We start from the raw sequence: 22,395 nt of genomic DNA on the forward strand, positions 1-22,395 counted from the left end.
GCAAGAATCCGTTCATTGTCAGAATCATTGCTCCTCGAAAGCTTATATGTCTCCTAGTATTACAAAATATATTCTCTTGTTACTACCGCTTCTCCTTGACGAACAACTGCAGCGTCAGATACGACGCAGCGGTCAGTACAGTGAAAAAGATGCCGAGAAGCGCGGTATTGGGCCACCAGAACGACTGACAGGCAATGGTCAGCCGGTCTCGGTCTACCCACGCCAAACAGAAAGCACACACCTGAGCGTGGAGCCCAAACGTAGATAAAATTACAGCAGCCGGGACATCCAACTCAACGCCATACTGGTTGATTCAGCAAAGGGAAGGACCAGACGAACAGTACCCAACCTTGGTCTCGGTAAGATGCAGGTATCTGAGCTCGTTTACCGCTAGAGCCTCGAATGCCGCATGGAAGAACGACACGGTGTGAAGCCAACGGAAAGCAGCAGGCACACTATCTCGGTTGATGAGCAGGCCCGTGAACATGAGGCTGGAATAGGTCAATACTAACAAGAGCCAACAGCCGAGAGAAACACACTTGAATAGCATGACAAGTGTCCCGGCAAGTCCAGCAACGCTCGTGCTTGCGATGGCAATAGAAAGGAACAACACGACCATGGCCGTGGTAAGGTTGAAGAGCACCAGGATCAGCATGAACTTCCAGAACGATACCACCGCCGGAACAAGCCCAACCAGCGGATAGACAATCGCGCCGAACATTATGGGTGGAACAACGCGGAGAGGGAGAATATCGAAGAGAACCTGCCAAAACATCAGTTTTTCGTAGAAAGGCGCTTAGTGGTACCTTCGAGGCAAAGTATGTCACCGTTGAGTAGTATCCATTTGCCCGCTCACGAATAAAGAGTATCCGTTCGTTCGCAAACAGGCCCAGACTCGACAGACAGGAAAATCCAAACAAAGCAAGTGTGAAGAAGAAAAGTCCGAGTCGGTTCTGGAAACCAGAGATGTCATTGCTGTGTCGTTATTAGAATTTAGGTACGATTAATGGGTGGAAGGACATACGTGACATTGTGGAAGAACAGCCCACATATTACTGGGGAAAAGGTGAGCAAGAGCGTCCCTAGAATGAACACACCGACATGCTAGGGCAATTGACGAGAGATAATGTGCTGCTAAGAGCGCTGGGTCTCGGTAAAGATTCTTGAAGGCCCTGCCACTTAGGATTCGGAACTGAGTTCCGTATCCAGCCCGTTTCCGCCCTCGCAATAATGTAGTTTCCACAGCAACGTCGGGCAAACCACCTGTTGTCGCTCTTCTCAACGCTTCGCCCTCTTCCTTGATCCCTTTGGCGATGCCGCTCTCAGCATAAGCGTCAACCAAAGCAGCTAACTTTGGCGGCAACGGCGCATTTGTGACCTTTTTGCCCGATGATGACAACGACACTGCCTCGAGCAGCTGTGAAGTTTTGCGTTTGATATAGTTGACTCCAGCATTCGAGTTGGCTCGCGTCTGTAGTTCTGTTTCCTCGAGGTCAGGACTTGTGGAACCACGAGAGCGAACTGATAACGGCAAAGGTGCTTGTCGCAGCAGACCCCGTTCTTCATCTCCCAGGTTCGTCAGGTCTTCGTGGGGCGATTCTGGCTCGAGCGTTGGACTGATATCATGGCTCATACGCTCATCCAAACTCGCATGCATCGTAAGGTCAACTGAAAACGAGATATCAGAGGGAGACAGTCGGGACATAAATAATGACGAACTGAAGAAGTCGGCGATGTTGAAACCAGGTGGACAAGGTTGGCCGATATCGGAGAAGTAAGCTTGACATTTAGAGAACTCGCCAGCGTAGACCAGCTTTCCGGATGCAAGCAGGATGAGTTGGTCGAAAAGTGCCACTATGTTACTCCGAGGCTGATGGATCGTGAAGAGCACAGTTCGGTTGTAGTCTCGTGCCAGAGAAACTAGGCTTTCTACAACGTTGAAGGCATTATAAGCGTCGAGTCCTTTATGCAATGAGCTCAAACGTCTATGTAGAATGATTGGACCAACCACTAGTGGGTTCATCGAGGAACAGGATGGAGGGACTGGTGACAAGCTCACAGGCAATGGACACTCGACGCTTCTCGCCTCCGGATATAGAGCGATGGCCTATGACACGTAAGACACAGTATCAATACTTGAAAGAAAGAAAGAATGCTTACCAACGCCTCCAATTCGCGAATCTTTAATACCCAAGATGCCTAGCTCGTTCATCGTCTCCAGCGTTCTGAATTTTTTCGCTTCTAAACTCATGTCTCTCGGCAAGCGCAACAAGGCACTATAAAGCACTGTTTCGTAGACCGTTAACGTGCTCATAAGGGTGTCTTCTTGGTCCACAAAACCGGTGACAGCCTTGAATTGGTCGTTGGCAACCTCACGGCCGTTAACGTAGGTGGTGCCTGAAACAGTTCCTCGTTTGGCCTTGCGTGCGAGAATGTCGAGGAATGTAGATTTGCCGGCTCCAGAAGCACCCATAATCGCGCAAACTTGCCCGGGTTTGACCGTTCCAGAAATGTTGTCGAGTAAAACCCGCGAGCCAAGCGTATACGAGATATTGGAGAAATGGAGAGTTGCCGGAACGTGATCGTTCATGAGTCGGGCTTGCTCATCGTCTGGCAGACGGATTTGACCGAACTCGCCTCCGCTTGCTCGACCAGCATACCATAGAGAAGCAGACGAGATAAGAATGATGATGCCCACTCCTGCCGCACTAAGAGCCATCCATTTGGTGTTATCGGGTTTGGGCGGCCGCACGAAACCGGGGACTTGGGAAAAGTGGAGACATTCACCACCATCGCAATTAAGGGTGATGTAAGGGTCGCCAAAAATGTCGCTGATGAGCTCGTTCATCGCGGGTTCCTCAAACCGGCATCCCGCGCCGGACTTGCAGCTAAACTTGGCTGGACCCTTGATCTCTTCCCGCAAAAAGTCGTCAATATCTGACCAACGCAGTGAGTAAAATCGCTTGACGCCTGAGCGGGAATCACTCACTGACGCTGCCGTCTTCTCCACAAATGAATCGTCCTGGGATACAGTTGCACTTGATATGTTCGCAGTCATACGTTGTCCCGTTTGTGGAGTATTCATTGGAAGATTTCGAACTGCATTGATCCAGAGCGCAGTAAAATGATTCCTTCTGGTCCACCCAGAACTGGAACTGGCACGTATCCCGAGCTGTTTCGCAGCTGAAGGTTACTTGGACAGGTCGATGGGCGCCGACTTGATCGATAATTTTGCGGTCTACAGCGTGTTAAATGACGCGTTGCTTACTGGAGGAGAAGAGCCACGCACTTGTTACGTTGCACATTTGGTGGTTGTTGAACACCGTCTCGCCGCCTGTATAACACCTCATGTCTTCTGGGTCAATTTCATCGTCCAGGTTCTCGGGGCCCCCAGCCAGAGGAAAGTTGGCACAAGCCTGGTTAGTCTGACAAACTGTTCACATTATTAGAGCAAGCAACCGAGGTGGAATATAACTAGCGCACCGTTGCAATTGATACCTCCCCATCCTTCCTTACATTCGCATGCCTTGCCCTCTTCCCGAAGCCGTCGCTGGTCTCCATCCGCAAGTGAATCACATTCTAGCACCTTGTCAGCGAGTTAGTGACGGAGACGTTGAGGCATACGTGGTATTAAGCAGTCTATTCCTCCCCAACCCGCTGGGCACTTGCATTGCCCGTCGTACTCATTACATTCTCCATACTGTCCACAAGCAAACACGGGAAGCTTGCAATTAAAACATGGTGGACATTTTTCTGGACAACATGAGCGGAGAAATATTTCTGACTTTGAGAGTCACGCACCAGGCACAGTTCCCTGCGTGAGACCCTGGCCAAAAGTGTCAGAGTAATCTCCAGAATAATTGGCAGTCAGTTCCTTACAGAAAGCTCGTAGCTCGAGTAAGGCAAAGACCGGCTTGCAGAAGAGTTTGAAGATCTTCTGTAGGCAAGTACCGGAGACAGAATTAGTAGGTAGAGCAGTGGGCGACGCAGGAAGCGAAGCGCCATGAAGGCAGCGGATACGCAGTGATGTCACGGCTTGTGACACGCCTAACCTAAACTACAACTTCTGCTGTCGACCTCAGGCCGAAGCCCCAAATTTTAAGCTTGGTTTAAATCGCAAGGCCGCCAAATCACGGGTAGTGAGCAAGCGATCGCGGAGATACGGGGAAGCGTCAAATAATTCGCCCTCACAGTCTACCATCCCAAACATGCCACAAAAAATGAAGGCAGCGAAAACGCAAGAGAAGGTCCACTATAAGTGGCACCCACGCTCGTGAGTTGAGAGCATTGCTTTCCTCACTCTCCGCTCACTCACCATGAACTTGAATAGTTTTAATCCTGTCCTCTCTCTCGGAGTCGACCGCCAAAAGGACCGTCACCGAACCGGTCAGCCTCAGGCTCAGTCTCCCCGACCACGTCGTGCTGCACCTGCAAAGCGCGATTTGTTGCTCACGGCTATCAGCAACTCAGTATCGGGCTCTTTCCACTCATCTGAGCTACTCAGGCAGTGATGTCACGGCTTCAACTTATAGCAGCTCTTATAGCTCGGAAGTTGGGACACTTCTGTTGCAGACCTCATTCTATGGCCAACTGTGACTGTGTTGGTTAGCCCTTCAGAGCTGCATCAGACAATACCGTGGCTTTTGTGCACAATCTATAAATTGCAGCCCTCAAATTCTTCAGATTGTCATTCAACTCAACTTCTGCAGGTAACTTCAAGTTGTGTCATAAACATGTTCTTTGCTTTTCTCAATCTTGACGCGCTTCCACTGATGGCCAACAAGCATCCTGGCGCGACAATGACACATAAGGCGTTGTTCAGAGTTTTTACTCTCCAATTCTTTGAAGAAGCTTTTGACGCTCTCCAATTGCCAACAAACATGAAGTCCCGACAGCGACAAACACATTCACCAATGAGTAAAGTACATACCAATATCTCATCCGTCTGAGCTCACCAAGCGCTAACAAGTTCATTTCTAAACTCTTCCCTGAGCTTCATATGAGAATCGGGGGCGGAGAGCTGTTTCTCTTCAAGAACCCAGTGGTGTCAACCGCCATCAACCTTCCTGGTAAATGACTTCTTCAAGTCTATTCTCCATCTCAAACATCCGCAGGTGAAGTCTGGTTATATATTTTACTCCTTGCTTGCCTCAACTTTTATACTCTTCCACTCAATCACCAACGCGCCGATCGCCGACAAGCACCCGGCAGCGACAGCGACATAGAATGCGTTCACCAACGCCGTATTGTACACTCTGATAACAGCCCCCAGCACGTCTCCCGGTACGACAGCCCTTATACTCGCCGCGCCGGCACCAAGTAAAACTCGGGGGTCGACACTGGGCACTTGGGTCCGCAAACCGCTTACAAGCTGGTTTTGGAAGACATTCTGGGCAACCGACACGAATATCGAGCCGCCCATTGTCTGCAGAAACAGGACGACAGCAGTACCCGTTGGCACGTCCTTGAGGTCGAGGACTGCTTGGATCGCCATGACCGGCTGGTTCATTCCCGCCCCACAGCCAATGCCCACAAGCACCTGGTAAGCGATCCATTTCGCATGACCTGTGTCGACTTGGAGCGTTGTCAGTAGCCCGCCACCCACAGCCATGAGGATCGTGGAGAGGTACATGAAGGGCACGACGTAGCCAATCGCTGTAGTCAGCCCTCCTGAAAGGATCATCGCAAAGACGAGCGACAAGATCATGGGGAGGTTGTCGATGCCTGATTTAATGGCGGAGACACCTTTGATGGCTTGGAACCAGATGGGGAGGTAGAAAACGAAGACAAAGAACGTCGCGCCCTGGAAGAACGCAAACAGGGCGCCTGACCAGATACTCCGTTGTTTGAAGATTCGCGGAGGGACGGTACCAGAGTCTTGCTTCCATACTTGGACAGCGATGAAGACGATGGTCAGGACGCCAAAGAGGACTAACAACGCGATAATGCGCGGGTTGGACCACGCGTATGCTGCGCCGCCCCACTGGAGCGCGAGAAGCAGGCAAACGACGGCGGGGATGATGATGGCAGTTCCAATCAGGTCGAATTGCTGCAGGCGGTGTCTGAAATCCATCCGCTCGCCCATCTCTTGATGCGGGTTCGTAAAAAGGAAGACCATGATGAAGAGCGTGACGGCGCCTGCGGAGCGGTTAGTAGACCCCACATGAGCTAAAAACTCACCAATTGGCAGATTGATTAGAAAACACCACCGCCAGGTAACTTTGTCGGCAAATGCTCCACCCATCAGTGGCCCAGCAACGGAGGCGATCCCGTAGGTTGATCCTATGAGGCCGGTAAACATTGGCCGCTTGGGAAGTGGGGCCGAGTGGGCAACAATAATGAGCGCCCCCGAGAAAATACCCGCACAGCCCACTCCTGCGATTGCTCTGCCAATAATCAGAGCAGCTGATGTCGGGGCCACGCCACAAATCAGCGACCCAAGCTCGAAGATGGAGATGGCGGCAATATAGACCCATTTTATAGGCAGGAAGGTGTAAAGACGACCCCAAAGAAGCTGGAATGCGGCGGAGGTGAGGAGGTATCTACAACAGGCGCGTCAGTTGAGCTATTTTGGCCCAGAAATGCCACGCACGCGGAGCCATACCAGCCTATATCCTCCAACGAATCGAAATACGTCGAAATCTTGGGAATGGCGGTAGCGATGATGGTGTTGTCCAGTGCCACGAGGAACACGGAAATCGCGAGGGCCAGAGTGAGCAGAACGAGGCGGACACCAGTCGGGTACTCTGGCTCGACGGTTGAATCGGTTTTGGGCAGCTTTTCGACATCGTTGGGGGTTGGATGGCCAGCTTCGGACGTGTTGGTGCTTTTTTTCTCCAGCTCGGACAGCATCACGGACGGCTTCGTCTTGAGATCGACCGTCGCTGCTTCAGATGCCATCGTCGACCGAAAAGAAGGTGCGCAACTGCACCCTCCACTTCGTCCTCCTATATAGAAAATCTTTAGCGGCACACCACATGGATAAACCCCTCGTCAATCTCACTTTCGAATCGGCATCATTCGAAGCCGACTAGTTGGTGACTAGTCAGTCGTCGACCTGAGATGCCGACGTCGATCTCGGATCGGAATCATTTGGCCACAACTTGTACCTTGGGTCCTGCACATACTAGGACAGGCATGATGAGGCATCTTAACGCACTGTGATGCAACCCGCTTGCTCTAGTTGCGTTACATAGATCAAGCAATACTTCGACGATGCAGTGAAGTACTCACATCCACTATAAACACGATATCACTTGTCTGCGACGATCAATGATGCCAACAGCTCCGCGACTCAATTTGTCGCGTGGCATCTATAAGTAACGGGTCAAATAAAGTATCGTGGGCTGAGCTTGGGCATGTCTTGCTTTCAAAGTTATGTAACAAGTCTTTTCTTGCGAAAGATCTTACTCGGACATATTTTTTATGACTGATAGCCTGAGCACACACCTTATTTGGGTTATTGACTGGCCAAGGCAAGTCAATGTGGTTCCATTCCCCTTCTGCTACAGGTAGCAGTGGTTCATATTGCACGAGTCTTGCATGTTCGCTCTATTTATCCTTCTTGGACTCGTTGCATGGACATTCCGAGCACATTAAATAGATACCCACAAGCTTGTAGCTTATACCATGACTGAGAATAAAATGTCTTCAATCAATACACTGGCCGCTGAAGTGTGTGTGAGGTCATATCAACGTGATTTTTTAATCCCTTTCTTTTTCTCTCCCTTCATGCCAACCTCAAATCCTTTTCGGCAATTTCTCAACGCATGAACACCGTACGGAGGAATCTCATCAAGTCCTAATGCACGAAGCGCGGCCGGTTTGACTTTTGAGGTACGGTTCTGAACTCTCGCCCAAGCCCCCTCTGAGCTTGTCTCTTTTACAGACCCAATATCGTGGCGGTCGTAAACTCCCTACGAGAAAATACCTCTGAGCTGTTAGCAGGCACAAGCGCCTTTTCACAGTAAACTTATCATGTTTCGGTCTGAAATTGGCCGTGGATGCTTTGCGTAGCTGGGAGAACGGGTACGGGCTCTATTCCTGTCGCTGTCGGTGTGCTAATCGTTCTGCTCAGCCTCCTCGACTATCATTCGTTACCTCCAGAAGGCCTCAAAAATAGAGATAAGTATGTATACTGGTGGTGTTGTCGAGCTAAAACATTTTGGGCAACAAAAAGGTCCGTGTACTTGTACTTCCCGTTCTTCTATCAGTGTTGCTGAATTTTTTTTGCGGTTTAATAGTCATGGCACGATGCTTGGCTCTGGCTCCAAACGACCTCCCGTCTTCTTGGTCCAGAATGCGCTGTCGAGGCCAGTAGTCGCGGACATGTTATCAATTCGACAAACCCAAGTGTGTTCACCCACCTCTTCCCTTTCTCGTTTGCTGAAGGAGTTAGTCATCGATCCTAGTCGAAGTTTTTGTTGTCGACCTCATTTTCCACCGAGCTTCCGGGTTTTTCCTTTTTTTTCACCGGCGCAGCGGAAATGTTTTCGACACTGCACAAGCCAGTTCAATTCAAAACCCAGATTCACGCGAAGGTGTGCTCGCCTGGTCGAAGGTTTGTTGTCGTACTTGCGCATTCGACTCTGACGACTCCGTGTAGTTTTGATGGTCTTACACAGACGACATTGCAATTTTCGAGCTATTCCATCTTTAGTACACCCAAGCTCGCGTGGTGAGATTGTAGTTGTTATTGACTTGCTGTCCGCTAAATCTTTACCAAGCCTCTTCAATTAGTATCCTTGGAAGCTCAGAACAATTTGCGGGTCCGGATTGCGACGGGAGGAGTGGAGTCCGGTCATATCTGGCACTCCGTCGTTGCATAGCCGCCGATTGGCAGGCCCCACTCGGAGAGACAATCCCCGCGGTCTCACCTTTCGAGACAGCGGAGCAGATCGTCCTCAAAAAGCCACCTTCTGGCTCTCTCCTGTCTCCACACTACTCTTGCTTTAACCACCATTACATGCACCACGAGTCGACCTGCCTCTTAACAATCCACACACCCACTCCATTTATCATGCCGGCTCAATTCTCCCCCTCCTCTCGCTCCCTGCCCGACCTTACGGGGACCGTTCTCGACGGTAACCTCAAGCTCGTGAGCATTTTGGGCGCTGGCTCATTTGGAAAAGTCTATAAAGCCATCGATCTCGACTCACCAGCCGAAAACCCCATATATTATGCTGTCAAATGCTTGCGACTGCACAAAATTGGGTCCAAAGAGCGCCAGCGGCAAGAACAGGAAGTCAGACATCATAAGGCCGTTTCAGACGACCCGCGAGTCGTCTCCTTACATCGATCCTTCACATCTGGCGAATTCCTCTTCGTTGTCCTCGAGTATGCCGAGAAGGATGTCTTCCAAGTCATGGTTGGCCAGAACATGTTTTATTGCCAGCCAGTCCGTGTCAAGCAGGCATCCGGGGAAATACTCGATGGTGTTGAAGCCATGCACCGTTGTGGCATCTACCACCGAGATATCAAGGCCGAAAACCTTCTCTGCGACAGCGACGGGAAGAACATCCGTATTGCGGACTTCGGTCTATCGACTAGGAAAATACGTTCTTTCCTGTTCGGCTGTGGGTCGCCAGCGTATATGTGCCCAGGTTTGTCTTCATTCTCCTTCTCATATGATCGTTATTTCTGACTTCTTTATCCAGAGTCGCTTGACCGAAACCATCCAGCCGCTCTTGAGGGCTTCTCGCCCAAGGACAGCGACATGTGGGCCATCGCTGTCCTCTTTTGTACCTTTGTTGCGGGCGCAACGCCATGGCAAAAGGCTCACATTTCCGACCCGTCATATCACTTGTTCCTCCGGAATAAAGACCACCTCATCCACGACTTGGGTCTGACAAAAGAAACCAACGCTTTGCTGCGGCGCTGTTTCCACAAGAACCCGCGGATGCGACCCACTCTTGCGGAGTTCCGGGCCGCCATCAATGCGATGGATCGGTTTACGCTAGACGATCCTCTTCCGCCAGCCGACACCACTGTTGAGAACGGCCACCCTAAAGAGCCGTTGGAACCGAGCTCCAGCTCCTCTTGCTCCCAACGAGGCGAGACGTCAGAAGAGGGACATTCTACACCACCCACATCATATATTCCCTCTTCGTCTTCGCATGGCGCAGCCTCCGCTCCCCGACAAGTTGCTAAGACATCTCGGAAGTTCCCGCGGAGGCTGTTCAAGCACAAGCGGAAACAGTCGCCCCCTCCTCCTTCTCCGGAAGCCAGTGCACCTACTGGCCCGATTGGGCATCGCAGGCGGAGGTCGTCGCTGCAACTGCTCGCCCAAAATCTGGGGCTGAAGTGGTGAAGAATTTTTTTTACTCAATTGCATGGACTTGTTCGTTACTTGAATACCTACTGCATCTTCTCGTTATACCACGCATGAAATGACAAATTTGACTAGTTGAAAGTTGTTTCCTGTCGCGTGAACCGACATCGTCAGCCAGAGTTTCCACTGAAAATGACTTGCTTTCAAGCATATACCGTCTACGGTAACGGTCTTCTCTTTTTTGTCTGTTTTTGTCTGTAAGCTGCAAAGTCATGTGATCGCTGATCAACCCTTCCCAAAACTTTCAACAAATTGACTCTTCAACTCTTGGGAAACCAAACACTACGGGAACTCATGTTAGAACAACGTGTGACTAGTTCTTTCTTCACACAACTAACGCTAACTCACTAACTCTTGTGCCCCACTCCGTCCATTACAGGTGTTACTAGTACCCGTAGATGTTCTTCTGATCATCCTTCATGCTATGCTCCCCGATCTCACGGGCTCTGAGCCGACCCCCCGCCTCGAGAGCTGCGAGCGGAGCTGTGCGCTAGCTTTTTCAAGCACTTGTCGTTTGCTACGCTGGCAAATTGCCCCGTGGATATTCGACCATCTGTATAACTGGAATCGCGGGACACAAAACGTCTGGCCCAAGTCTCTTTGGTCCTATCCTACGTGCGTTCCGCTCCTATTTTGAAGAGATTACTTAAGCTGAGTGAGCCACGACTGCTAGAAAACTTGAAATCCGTGATAGATCTGTCCGCCATCCCGCCCAGCTTCTAGTGAATCACTCTCTAGCTCTTGCAATAGAGTCCATGCAACACCTGAGGACAGTCACCATCCGATTGGAAACAGCGATACCCACTTATTTGCTCGTTGCATTATCGAACTGTCGGGCTCTCGCAGACTTGACGCTTCAACAAGCACGGCTGGACGGAGAAGACGTTCCTACTCAACTCGTATTTCCTGCACTTGAAACACTGATCATCCGATTTGGCGGCATCTGGGGCGTCCTTCGGGACCCTGCAGCTCCCCATGACGTGGCTCAAGAACATCGCAATGTGCATCGCTTACTGCATATGGTTTCCCCGCGTCTCAAACATCTAACACTATCCGGCGACTACATAAGCTTGTCCTTCACCGAGGTTATTTGGACGCAGCTCGTTAGCTTCACCGTTACCGAGCACCCTCCACGCCCACACATCACGGTCCCCGACCTCATCGTGAATATGCCGTATTTGCGTACCCTGGAGCTGTGTTTCACGCCGAACAACGCCGTTCAGGAGTATCCCCCATTTCGCACAGGCTGGCAGGGTCATAACTGGCCTCCCAATCTTACGTCATTATCGCTGTCCAATGTTGATTGGCACGAGGACTCAATTTTTGCCGCGATCCCTGGTGGCCTTAAGCAGCTCCGCCTCCTTGCAGAGCACGACTTGTATGACCGAACTGCGCCACACCGACCAAATATAGGATTTCAGCTGCTCGAGGAATACCCAGTCAAAGGCTTCGGTCTTCTCACCGTGCTTCCTCGTATCCCTGACCTGTCTGCGCTGACCAGCCTTTCGGTTACGCTCGGCGAGGATACTCCATCGTCAGACCTCCTCTATGCCATAGAAAACAAATGTCCTTCCCTTCGCGATCTGCAAGTGCGGTATGTTGCCTCAGAGAGGTGGCGACTTTTATACACAATTGACCTGGACAAACTGGACACAGTGTGTCCCTCTTCTTTGTGCGATTTGTGTGTTATGCTGAAAACTGTGTTTAATCATAGCGCAGTTTGTTTTTCCTTGCCTTCCGCAAGTTCCAGCACCTCACACATGTCACATTCTTCATTGTCGACCACCCCTTCGACCATATCCTCGGTGCTCCAGCCCATTCGGCGTACAGGTTGCTCAGCGAGGCCCCCCGTCTACAGCTCGTCACGTATAAGTTTGGTGGATACTACAATCTGGGCTCGTTTGCCCCGGTTGTTTATGCTTGGGATCGTGCACTGCTTGATGGACCGCCACCGCCCCGCTCGATTAGGCACTCCAGCGCCCGGCTTATCGTCGTGCCAATGCCAGTGGCATAAGTACAAATCAATATTTGTGGTTGATACACTCTGTTTATTGATTGCTGTAGTTACTGTTGAAGATTATGTAGCTCACAGCCTGTCTATGCGCTCGTTCGTGCGCCGATCTATTGAACTCTATTCGCAAAACGTTGACTCGGAGAATTCAAACGAAGGCGTTGACTTTCAGACCAAACTGGTCTCGCTTACTTCGGGTGGGATTCCACTCCTTGGAAGGCTGGGATGCAGGCGCAGTGCTATGGGCGGTTGACATTGTCATGGACTGTGGAAGAAATGAGAGTGAGAGGAAAGAGAATCCAATGTGTATTCAGAGAGAATACATGCTATTTATACTACTACTAAAGTATCTGGTAAGTTCTACCAGATTCTACAACATTCTGACTTGACTAAGTCAGCGCCGGGCTGAATGATCCGCCCGGAGTTCGCTATGGTAAGCGGAATTACAACACTCCCCCTCGAACGAAGCGGCGGAGAATGCCTGGGGAGGTATTGGGGCAAGAGATGCCGCAGATGGGAACTGTGCCGGGTTAGCGGCTGGTGACGCAGATGTGGCCGTAAGCGCGATGTCAAGGAAAGATTCTTCCTGCGCGTGGCCGGCGAAGGTGCCGGGCTTGGCATACTTGCTGGTGCGAGGGCCGAGCACGATGTTGCGCTCTGAGATGTCGCCAATGATCTCCTTGCGCGGAGCAGGTGGGTGCGGAGTGGATTCCCGTGATGGGATTGGCGTGAGAGTGGAGGGTGCCGTGGAGACCGGGGTGTGGGGATTTAGACCCGAGTTCGACGTTGGCGGGGTCGCCGGTCGCTGAGCCGGTGGTGTGGCGGGTGCAGGATTGGACTCCCCCTGGTCCTGGGGTGTGTCCGGAGGTGTCGACGGCCGGTTGTAGTAATCAACCTCGTTGTCGTTGTTATCTGATGCTGCCCAGATTGGCGAAACATTGCCAAGGGCGTAGACGTCGTCGATGTTGCGGCAGTGCGCGAATCGTTGACCATTGCGACTGATATCCGATTGGAAAGTCGAGTGTGAAGCCGGCGCGATGAAGTTTGCCGAGAGAGATGATATTGTGTGGGGAGGAAGGAAGGTACAGGATTCGGAGCAGAGTCACTGTATTCACTATCCCGTCGATGCCCAATGCCAGTCGGACGGTGCCTTCTCCCGCTGCTGACAGCTGGCCGATTCCGTTAACGCGGTGCCGGTAGAGTGGCGTGTAGTTGTGGAAAAGGGATTTGTCGTTGGTTATATGGACGTTGGATCCGCTGTCCAGGACCCAGGAGGTTCGGCTTAGCGTGGGCCGGCGCCCGGAAGCCAAGAGCGTCGTGTGAGCTTGTGGAAGCGAGGACGGAAGGTGCTTGAGTAAGCCGGGGGTGTGGCCGCGAGTGGGCCGGCGTTCGCGTCCGGTTGCCTGTGTCAGCGTGGACCAAGCGTGGACGGAAGGTGGCAGGATTGTTGCCGAGAAGAGGTGGGGCGATGTCCGCACGGTTGTCGCGTCCCGAAATGCCTGCGCGGCACCGGAGCTTGTCGAAGCGGGGTGGCTGGATGCCCCTGTGGGTGTCCGATGTTGCCGAGAGGTTGCCCGAGAGTCAGGGCGAGAGATGGAGCCAGCGCGGCTCGGCGTTGACGGTGTTCGCATGAGCGTGTCAGTAAACATGTGGACGTGGGAGTCCGGGGGGCTGTGTCCGGACCGATGGCCGTGCCGTGATGTGGCGGTGGAGTCGGTGCGCGAGCGGCGCTCGGACGAGGGTGCAGCCTGCCGATCCGTTACCTGCCCAAGTCGCGGCTTGGGTAGTGTCTCCGGGCTGGTAGAAGAACGCGAGTCGATGGACGCGAGTGCGTCGGGCTGGGGAATGACAGGTGGTGTCGTCATGGTGCGTGATAAGCGGCGGAGTGGATGGTGGTGCGTCATTCAGTTCAGGTTACCGGGGCCCATAACCTGTGGAAGAAATGAGAGTGAGAGGAAAGAGAATCCAATGTGTATTCAGAGAGAATACATGCTATTTATACTACTACTAAAGTATCTGGTAAGTTCTACCAGATTCTACAACATTCTGACTTGACTAAGTCAGCGCCGGGCTGAATGATCCGCCCGGAGTTCGCTATGGTAAGCGGAATTACAACATGGACTGAAGTTAAACGGAGAATATGCCATCACCAAAACGGGCTCCATCCTGCTCCATCATGATCGGTCGTCACAGAGTGACCTCACGCGTTTCGGTCCCTTGCGCATTACCTCCAGGACGCCGATGACTAGCTCGACTGCGGGCGTAATGGTATGGCGGACATCGCAGCTCGTCATGGTGCCCGACTTGCCACTGATGACTCTGCAGCTGTCGCGCAGGTCGCAGTCTACCGCAGTCCTAGTCGCCCATATAAGCCCCCAAATGCTTCAAGTGTAAGCATTGAACGACACTAGCGACTCAAATAACAGACATGGACGACGATATTGCCGCGATTGTGCTCGACAACGGGTCTGGGATGTGCAAAGCTGGATGTGAGTGGTTGCTTTTCTCCGTTGCTTGCGAGCTGACTGGTTTACTAGTTGCTGGTATGTATGTCTTGTGGAGTCTATAGACTCGAATCGCTAACGATAAGCAGGCGACGATGCGCCGAGAGCAGTTTTCCCGTGCGTTTGCTTTTGCCTACAAAATGAAGCTCGTCTAACATTTTCTAGGTCTATTGTCGGCCGTCCGCGCCAACAAGGGGTCATGGTAGGGTTCGGGAACAAGGACTCGTATATTGGGTACGTGAATAAAACTCATTTTGGCGAACTTTTAGCTCACTCTCCCTCAGCGATGAAGCACAAGCCAAACGAGGGGTCTTGTCTTTACGGTACCCCATTGAGCACGGCATAGTCACCAACTGGGACGACATGGAGAAGATCTGGCACCACACATTCTTCAACGAGCTCCGTGTCGCGCCAGACGAACACCCTGTTCTCCTCACCGAGGCCCCGCTCAACCCCAAAAACAACCGGGAAAAGATGACGACCATTATGTTCGAGACGTTCAATGTCCCCGCCTTCTTTGTCCAAATCCAGGCGGTGCTCTCGCTCTACGCCTCTGGCCGGACGACAGGCATTGTGATGGACTCTGGCGACGGTGTTTCGCATGTGGTGCCGATTTACGAGGGGTTTTCGCTTCCGCATGCAATTCAACGGCTCGATGTTGCTGGGAGGGATGTTACCAGCGCGCTGGTGAAGAATTTGGGCGAGCGAGGGTACAAGTTCGTGACATCAGCGGAGCATGAGGTCGTCAGGGACATCAAAGAGCGGTTGTGCTATGTCGCGCTCGACTTTGAGGACGAGCTCAGGAAGGCAGCGGAGTCTTCGGCATTGGAGAAGAGCTACGAGCTTCCGGATGGTCATGTTATCACTATTGGCAGCGAACGGTACGTTTTTCTTCTTGATGTCTATGCTTTCCTTAATCTCCCCACTCAGCTTCCGTGCTCCCGAGGCGCTTTTCCAGCCATCGATGCTCGGACTGGAGTCCCCTGGCATCCAAACCAAGACGTTTGTCATCTGCTCCCTCTCGCCTATGATTGAATAGCTTTACAGCTACGACTCGATAATGCGATGCGACCTCGACATTCGGCGCGACCTCTACAACAACATCGTCCTTTCAGGGGGCACAACGATGTTCCCCGGCCTGGCAGACCGCATGCAGAAGGAGATGGCCGCCGTCGCTCCCGCCAGCGTCAAAGTCCGTTTTCCCCTCTCATCCTTGCCTGAATGCTGACGGAGTTGCTTATGTAGGTGCGCGTTGCTGCCCCGCCCGAGCGCAAATACTCTGTCTGGATTGGAGGCTCGATCCTCGCGTCACTTAGCACGTTCCAGAATATGTGGATTTCCAAGCAGGAATATGACGAGATGGGGCCGGGTATTGTTCATCGCAGTAAGCGCATATTTTGTTGGGAGAAGCGAAGTCTTATGGGTTTTTGCAGAGTGTTTCTGAGTTGTTGGATCGATGAATACTTGGATTGTAGACGATGATTGTCTTTTCGTATGCTTCTTACTGCAGTGCCTCGTCTGGGCAAGTTGAACGACCCATCATAGCTTTGGCCGAGTAATGCGAGGCAGGGTCTGTTAAGAGAGAGACAAATGAGTGCTGAGGCCTGAGGTATGGGCTGGGGTGGACATTAAGTACGCTTATTGACTACACTATCATCATTAGCTTCCTGTTAGACCTTACTTATGTAGGTCGGTGAAAGCAGTACATACTAGTAGCGCGATAAGTATTGATTTTTTATTCGGGTTGGTACCAATTCAGGACCATTCTCTCACCGTCCCGCGGAAGGATCATACTTCGTGAATTCTCCCGTCAGATTAGACAGCGGGAGCTCTGCAATCACCGCATTTTGCGTCCCGCTCAAGAGGTGTCAGATCTATTCTGGGCCCGCTCTGATTACTGATTGGTGGAACCAGTCCTACCCCAGTGTAGGGGACCAAAGCGGCGAATACACTTTCTTTCTTTCTTTCAGCAAAAGCTGGTCCAAATCTGTAATTTGGCTTGAATTCGGCCTCAGCCAAACTCTTCGATCAACTCAAGTGAATCGTCACAGTCACTCTTTCTTTGACTCTTGACCTCTTTCCTCTTCCTTGAGCCTCAAAATTGAGTAACCCATCCGCCAACCAACGCCACTCTCCTCTCTCCCTTCATTACTACCTTCTCTGAGGGCTGTTTGGCTCTCTTCGGCTCCGCTGGACACTCAAGTGACCCAGTATATGCTTTTCGACTGATGGTCGGTCGGAACCTCAACTGGTGCGTTATCCTCGAGACATATGTCCCCTCCTCATTCCTCTCCCTTCTTTCTATGTAGGCCCCTTGGCCAAGAAAGTCCTCGCACGATTCCCTCGATGGTACATATGCCCAATATGATCTCAATTAAAAAACACGCAATGCAATTCTAGGAGTGGCTGGCTGCTGGCTGTCGCGTCACAGGTACATTCCTTCCCCAAAACACCATCCTCCTCGTTAATCACAACACTGCAGACTCCATTCAAGTGGACCTCAGCTGACACCCTGGATGTTGTCGACTGTTGCCTTCATCAAGCTTAATGGTGGACTCACCAGCGAACCTGACCCCTCCTGCAACCCTTCGTTGCCTTGCTCACTATTTTTTCCCTCTCCAGTCGAGAAGGGCATTGACAACACTCTGTTCAGTGTGCATTTCCATCGCGACACTTTCCGCTCCCTTGGGACGATGAACCCACGAACAAATATACACTGGTTTTCAAGGTTCTCTGTGGCGTTACCTGACGACATTCGGATGGTGGAAGATGTGCTCCTCGCCCATTCGAATTTGGGCTCCAATTTCCCTTCAATCAACCCGACGAGCTCCAGTTTGAGCGAAAAGCCGAGTGTAGTACTCAGGCTTGACGCACTGGTGATTGCCCACGACGAAGTCTTGTCGCATCCAGTTATGACAAACAAGTCCTCGTTACCGGAAGACGAGCGGACCTCATCGATATACCCTTCCTCTCGTGCGAAGGTGTACCAGGCTTCTGCTTGTGCGTCTACATAACGCCGGAAGCGGGATATGGGTAGAAGATTCTGGCGCGACGCTCCTTCTGGGAGAACAAGTGCCGCCCCAGCTTTGGAGCGAAAGTCGAGGGTTATACCGCTGCCTGCTTTGATGGGAGGAAATCTGAGGCACAGACTTTGTGAGCTTGGTCTCTCAAACAGTGGAACTCATAGCTTACGGTGGAAGTACAGAAGACGCCTCAGCCCCTACAGACACTGTGCAAGCGACTGCGTTGGTCAAGATGGATCCTTGCGAATAATGATATTTCCGCTTGGTGATGTCGTGTTTCTTCAACGGGAAAGCCTTGAACTCGTTCGGAATTTCCCGTTGGCTGTTAATTGACGACCCGGAAGGCATGATTGTGTTGAAGAGTGGCTCGAATGAGCCATTCCGGAGGAACCCTACATCCCCGATGCCTATACCAGTCTGTTGGTATTCCTCGCACAAGTTCTCGTTGGGCTCGGGTGTGAACAAGGGGATTCCGTCTTCGGGGGACTTGAGGCGGCTAGTGTAGAGCTCGCTTGCGGACGGCGCCATGAGCAGGATACTTAGTCGGGGAAAGGTGTGACACTACTTGTCTCGAGAGTGACAGCGTATCTTAACCTTCCAATGGTTGTAGAACATGCTTCTCTACTGTTTGACCAAGTTCAAGAGTTCCTTGGTCCTCATTGGAACAACCTTCAATGTTGCTGGCTTTCGCGACTATGAGACTGCGGTGATTTTGCTCAGTGGCATTGCTTAAGGCGCATCTGATGATGATAATCGCTGGCGGTCGATTCACAAGATAACTTATTCGCCACCCTTGCGAACTCCTCCCTCTCCTCCTCGTCAACCTGTTTTCACCCAACGTTTCCGGATGTTACTGCGCGTCTAGCGCAAGAGACGGTGTGACGGTGGTCTGATGGACAACGTGCGAAGGGGAGCGGCAGTACATCTGCACTGCTGTAGTGCAACCCGTTGTTGGAGAAGGCGTTGTCGCACAAAGCTGTAGACCAAGGCTGTAGGTGGGCTCTTCGACTTGAACAACACGCACTGTTGGATCATTGGTTATGGGTTAGGGTTAATTGGTGTCAACGCCAATTGGTGTTAACGCCAATTGTTACTAGAAGAATGTTGAGGACAAGGAAACAGATTGAGGCGGAGCTGGGAAATGCGGGTAGTACTTAGGCAACAATAGGATCAAGCCCATTGCTAGTGTTCTATTGAAGCTCGTCGAATCATGTATTGTTGGAATTTGCTGTAGCGGCGCGCCGGCCCGGAACGTGTCACTATGTCACCTGTGTGACCCTAAGGCGCCGTCCTTGTTTCTTCGCAGTCAACACAGTTGCCAAATATTCTCGTGATGCCTTGAATCGTCTCAGCTTTACTCATAACAACCATGACGATTGTGCTCGACAATGGTTCAGCAATGTCTAAAGCCGGATGTATGCTCTTAAACTTGAAAACTGTCTTTTCTCGGCTTCCTTTCTAACTCGCCGATAGTTGCTGGTATGCAAGGGCATTATTGCCGCCCAGAATATTAACGAGGAGCAGGCGATGATGCCCCACAAGCGGTTTTCCCGTATGTTATCCTTGCGGGTTTCTATGTAGTCTAATCTTGGCAAGGTCAATTGTCGGCCGCCCGCGTGAACGCGGAGTCATGATTGAGTTCGGGAACAAAGACTCCTACATTGGGTGCGTGAATAACACCATTTTATGCAGACTTATAGCTCTTGGTCTCCCAGTGACTACGCTCAAGCCAAACGAGGGGTTCTGTCTCTTTGCTGGCCTATCGAGCGCGGCGAAGTCACCATTTGGGACGACATGGAGAAGATCTGGCGCCACACTTTCTCTGTAGAGCTTCGCGTCTCTCCGGAAGAGTTCCCGGTCCTGCTTGCCGATGCCCCACTAAACTCCAAGAGCAGCAGAGAAAAAATGGCGACCAGCATGTTTGAAACATTCAGTGTCCCCGCATTCTTCGTGAAAACACACGCAGCACTCTCACTGTATGCCTCTGGTCGGACCACGGGCGTTGTTATGGACTCTGGCGACGGGGTTTCCCATGTTGTGCCGATCTATGAGGGCTTTTCACTCCCACATGCGGTCCAGCGGCTCGATGTTGGCGGGAGGAATGTGACCAGTGCCCTGGTCAAGGGTTTGGGCGAGCGAGGGCACAAAATAGTGACACCGGCAGAGCATGAGATCGTGCATGACATGAAGGCGCGGTTTTGCTATGTGGCCCACGACTTCGATGATGAGCTCAGGAACTGGCCCGAGTCTTCCAAGTCTGGGCTAGAAATCAGCTACGAGCTGCCAGATGGTCAGGTTCTCACTCGTGGCAATGAACGGTATGTCCCCTGCCATGGTACTTTTTGGCTTTCATGGACGACAATTAGTTTCCGTGCCCCTGAGGCGCTTTTCCGGCCATCCCTGCTCGGACTTGAGTCCGCTGGCATCCAGACCAAGATGTCTGTCACTTTCTTCTGTTATTTTCACCTCACTGAATGACTTTGTAGTCATGACTCCCTCATGCGATGCGACCCCGATATTCGTGGCGATCTCTACGACAACATCGTCCTTTCTGGCGGGAACACGATGTTTCCTGGCATGGAGAGCCGTCTGCAGAAGGAAATAGCTGCTCTTGCTCCCCCCGGCATGAAGGTTTTTTCAAGTTCTGACCCTTGGTAGATTTTCATTACCTGACTCAATCTCCACGCAGGTCCGTGTTGTCGCCCCGCCTGACCGCAAATACTCCGTCTGGATCGGCGGCTCCATCTTCGCTTCGCTCAGCACTTTTCAGGATATATGGGTCTCCAAGCAGGAGTACGACGAGACGGGGCCGGGCATCGTACATCGCAGTCAGTCTTGGTTTCAAGTTGCTACTTACGCGGGTCATTGCCTGACTATTCCGTTACAGAATGCTTCTGAGCCTGTTGTCGTAGGCAATGCAGTCGGGCCATGAATCTTGATGCTTTCTGTTACCTTTTCATCTCATTCATCGGTCTGGCTCTCCTGGATGCGGTGACGAATGCCGCAGAAGCTGCAAAAGGCGAATATTGTCGATAGGAAACAACGGGCAGTATCACATGGGGCCTCTGAATCGCTTTGTGCTGGTGTTCTATGGCTAGGTTGAGAGGGCACCGCTCGTCAAAGGAGTTTGGCGCCTCATGGGATGCTGTCGCAGGCGTGTTATTGGCAGCCAATGAGTTTGGGATCATTTGTGGCAACTCAGTCTCCCTCGACACACTAGTACTGAAAGTCCCCAATTTACAGTCGCACACAATTCGGATGGCTTATAAGCCAAAATCTAGCATGTGTGTGTCCGTGTGAAGAGAATCATGATTCGCCATGTGGTGTCGACATTATTGATGCCGATAAGTTCTTTCCTTGACCTCCATGGCCCCTCATTCGAGTCATTCCAAGGAGCCCTTGAGTCAGAGTATGCGTTCAGTCAATGGATCATTTCTCAGCTGACTAATGAATCACCAGTGCCGACACGTTCTTCAAGTTGGGCTCTTGAACCGCCAGCGCTTCGAGCTGATAGTCAAACAGGACCGCGACTATCTAAAAATGCCCTTGTGGCGCAGCCCACTTTGCCACATTTAGAGTCCAACTCCCCTCTCCGGCTTAATATAACACATCCTGCGTCCCGGCGATCGCGGTTAGGTGGCCGGTCCTCAAAAAAGCAGTTGATTGCCTCGGTCACTCCACAACAGTCATCTGTCCTGCTCGCATTATTCCAGCAATCTCGCTTCCCAACAAAAGCTCAACATCAAGAAGTTAGTGACAATATCGGACTCAGTAAACAGAAAGTTCAGGTACTGTCCAAACTAGATCTAATGATTATGACTCGGAGCTGACTGGTAGAATCCTCATATAGGCATGGTTTGAGGTTAGTTTGCATATTCTGTTTCCGCTGCCAGCTGTTTTGCATCTTTGTTGCTTTATATAGACACAACGACAAAAGAAGCATTGGTCAAGGACAGGATATAGAAAACAAAACACCTCTTATCTGAATATCAACCCTGGCTCATCAGTCTACTTTCAGAGAAGTCAGTCTGGTGGATATAGTTTAAGAAGCTCTCAGAGCAGTTCAAGTAAGCTGTTTGAATGGGTACAATTCTAATTCCATACCTAATTTTTTTAGATACCTCTGATGAAAAAGCCTCAAGTTCATCTTTGAGTGGCCTCAGTTCTGCAACAAGCTGGGAGAGTGGAGACTCAGAGTTTCCACAGAGCCCTACTTTTATGCGTACAATGTCACAACAGGGTATATTAGTTGAGGCATCACAAGTGGATCAGTATCCTTGTGATACAGGAGGGACAACAGATATATACCAGGGGAAAACAGGCCTTACTCCTGTGAGTTTTCATAGATATGCAGATATATATATAATTAAATTATTTACATTACAGGTTGCAATTAGAGTATTTCGCCGACATTCAAATGTCTCTCAGAATGTAATACAAGATGGCACCAAGGTTAGAGTCTCCCTAGTTGCTGTAATAAAATTCAACTTTATGACTACTAGCATTTTCTGGAGGCTGTTTCACAGC

General features: G+C 51.2%; 6 protein-coding genes across 6 annotated transcripts; 4 read left to right on the top strand and 2 right to left on the bottom strand.

Moving 5' to 3' along the window:
- Positions 1–82: 82 nt before the first annotated feature.
- On the bottom strand, positions 83–4,014 carry MIND_00288000 (ABC transporter protein; the record flags this gene model as incomplete). Its single annotated transcript, XM_037359744.1, has 16 exons — positions 3,880–4,014; positions 3,802–3,826; positions 3,625–3,753; positions 3,484–3,579; positions 3,290–3,433; positions 2,990–3,238; positions 2,161–2,937; positions 2,009–2,107; positions 1,720–1,962; positions 1,102–1,668; positions 1,025–1,055; positions 807–975; positions 540–763; positions 350–491; positions 242–304; positions 83–184 (listed from the first exon to the last, which is right to left on the bottom strand). The coding sequence occupies exons 1-16, from the start codon at positions 4,003–4,005 to the stop codon at positions 83–85; spliced, it is 3,186 nt and encodes a 1,061-aa protein (XP_037224839.1). The 5' UTR covers positions 4,006–4,014.
- A 12-nt stretch (positions 4,015–4,026) lies between these two features.
- Positions 4,027–4,511, top strand: MIND_00288100 (uncharacterized protein; the record flags this gene model as incomplete). Its single annotated transcript, XM_037359745.1, has 4 exons — positions 4,027–4,038; positions 4,083–4,139; positions 4,194–4,273; positions 4,331–4,511. 4 exons carry the CDS (start codon positions 4,027–4,029, stop codon positions 4,509–4,511), a joined length of 330 nt encoding a protein of 109 aa, XP_037224840.1.
- Positions 4,512–5,134: 623 nt separating this feature from the next.
- Positions 5,135–6,900, bottom strand: MIND_00288200 (Major facilitator superfamily transporter; the record flags this gene model as incomplete). The annotated part of the gene is made up of 3 exons (XM_037359746.1): positions 5,135–6,138; positions 6,181–6,542; positions 6,593–6,900. 3 exons carry the CDS (start codon positions 6,898–6,900, stop codon positions 5,135–5,137), a joined length of 1,674 nt encoding a protein of 557 aa, XP_037224841.1.
- A 1,353-nt stretch (positions 6,901–8,253) lies between these two features.
- MIND_00288300 (Protein kinase domain-containing protein) lies at positions 8,254–10,309 on the top strand (the record flags this gene model as incomplete). The annotated part of the gene is made up of 5 exons (XM_037359747.1): positions 8,254–8,352; positions 8,399–8,540; positions 8,606–8,677; positions 8,727–9,602; positions 9,657–10,309. The coding sequence occupies 5 exons, from the start codon at positions 8,254–8,256 to the stop codon at positions 10,307–10,309; spliced, it is 1,842 nt and encodes a 613-aa protein (XP_037224842.1).
- Positions 10,310–10,754: 445 nt separating this feature from the next.
- On the top strand, positions 10,755–12,344 carry MIND_00288400 (uncharacterized protein; the record flags this gene model as incomplete). The annotated part of the gene is made up of 3 exons (XM_037359748.1): positions 10,755–10,945; positions 11,004–11,985; positions 12,045–12,344. The coding sequence occupies 3 exons, from the start codon at positions 10,755–10,757 to the stop codon at positions 12,342–12,344; spliced, it is 1,473 nt and encodes a 490-aa protein (XP_037224843.1).
- A 6,893-nt stretch (positions 12,345–19,237) lies between these two features.
- MIND_00288600 (uncharacterized protein) lies at positions 19,238–20,766 on the top strand (the record flags this gene model as incomplete). The annotated part of the gene is made up of 9 exons (XM_037359749.1): positions 19,238–19,283; positions 19,342–19,347; positions 19,393–19,420; positions 19,465–19,533; positions 19,584–20,186; positions 20,235–20,306; positions 20,355–20,499; positions 20,558–20,696; positions 20,756–20,766. 9 exons carry the CDS (start codon positions 19,238–19,240, stop codon positions 20,764–20,766), a joined length of 1,119 nt encoding a protein of 372 aa, XP_037224844.1.
- Between the last annotated feature and the right edge of the window lie 1,629 nt (positions 20,767–22,395).

This window comes from Mycena indigotica, assembly GCF_014461135.1.
Source record: "Mycena indigotica strain 171206Taipei chromosome Unknown Mind.scaff0002, whole genome shotgun sequence".
Classification (NCBI taxonomy): Eukaryota; Fungi; Basidiomycota; class Agaricomycetes; order Agaricales; family Mycenaceae; genus Mycena; species Mycena indigotica.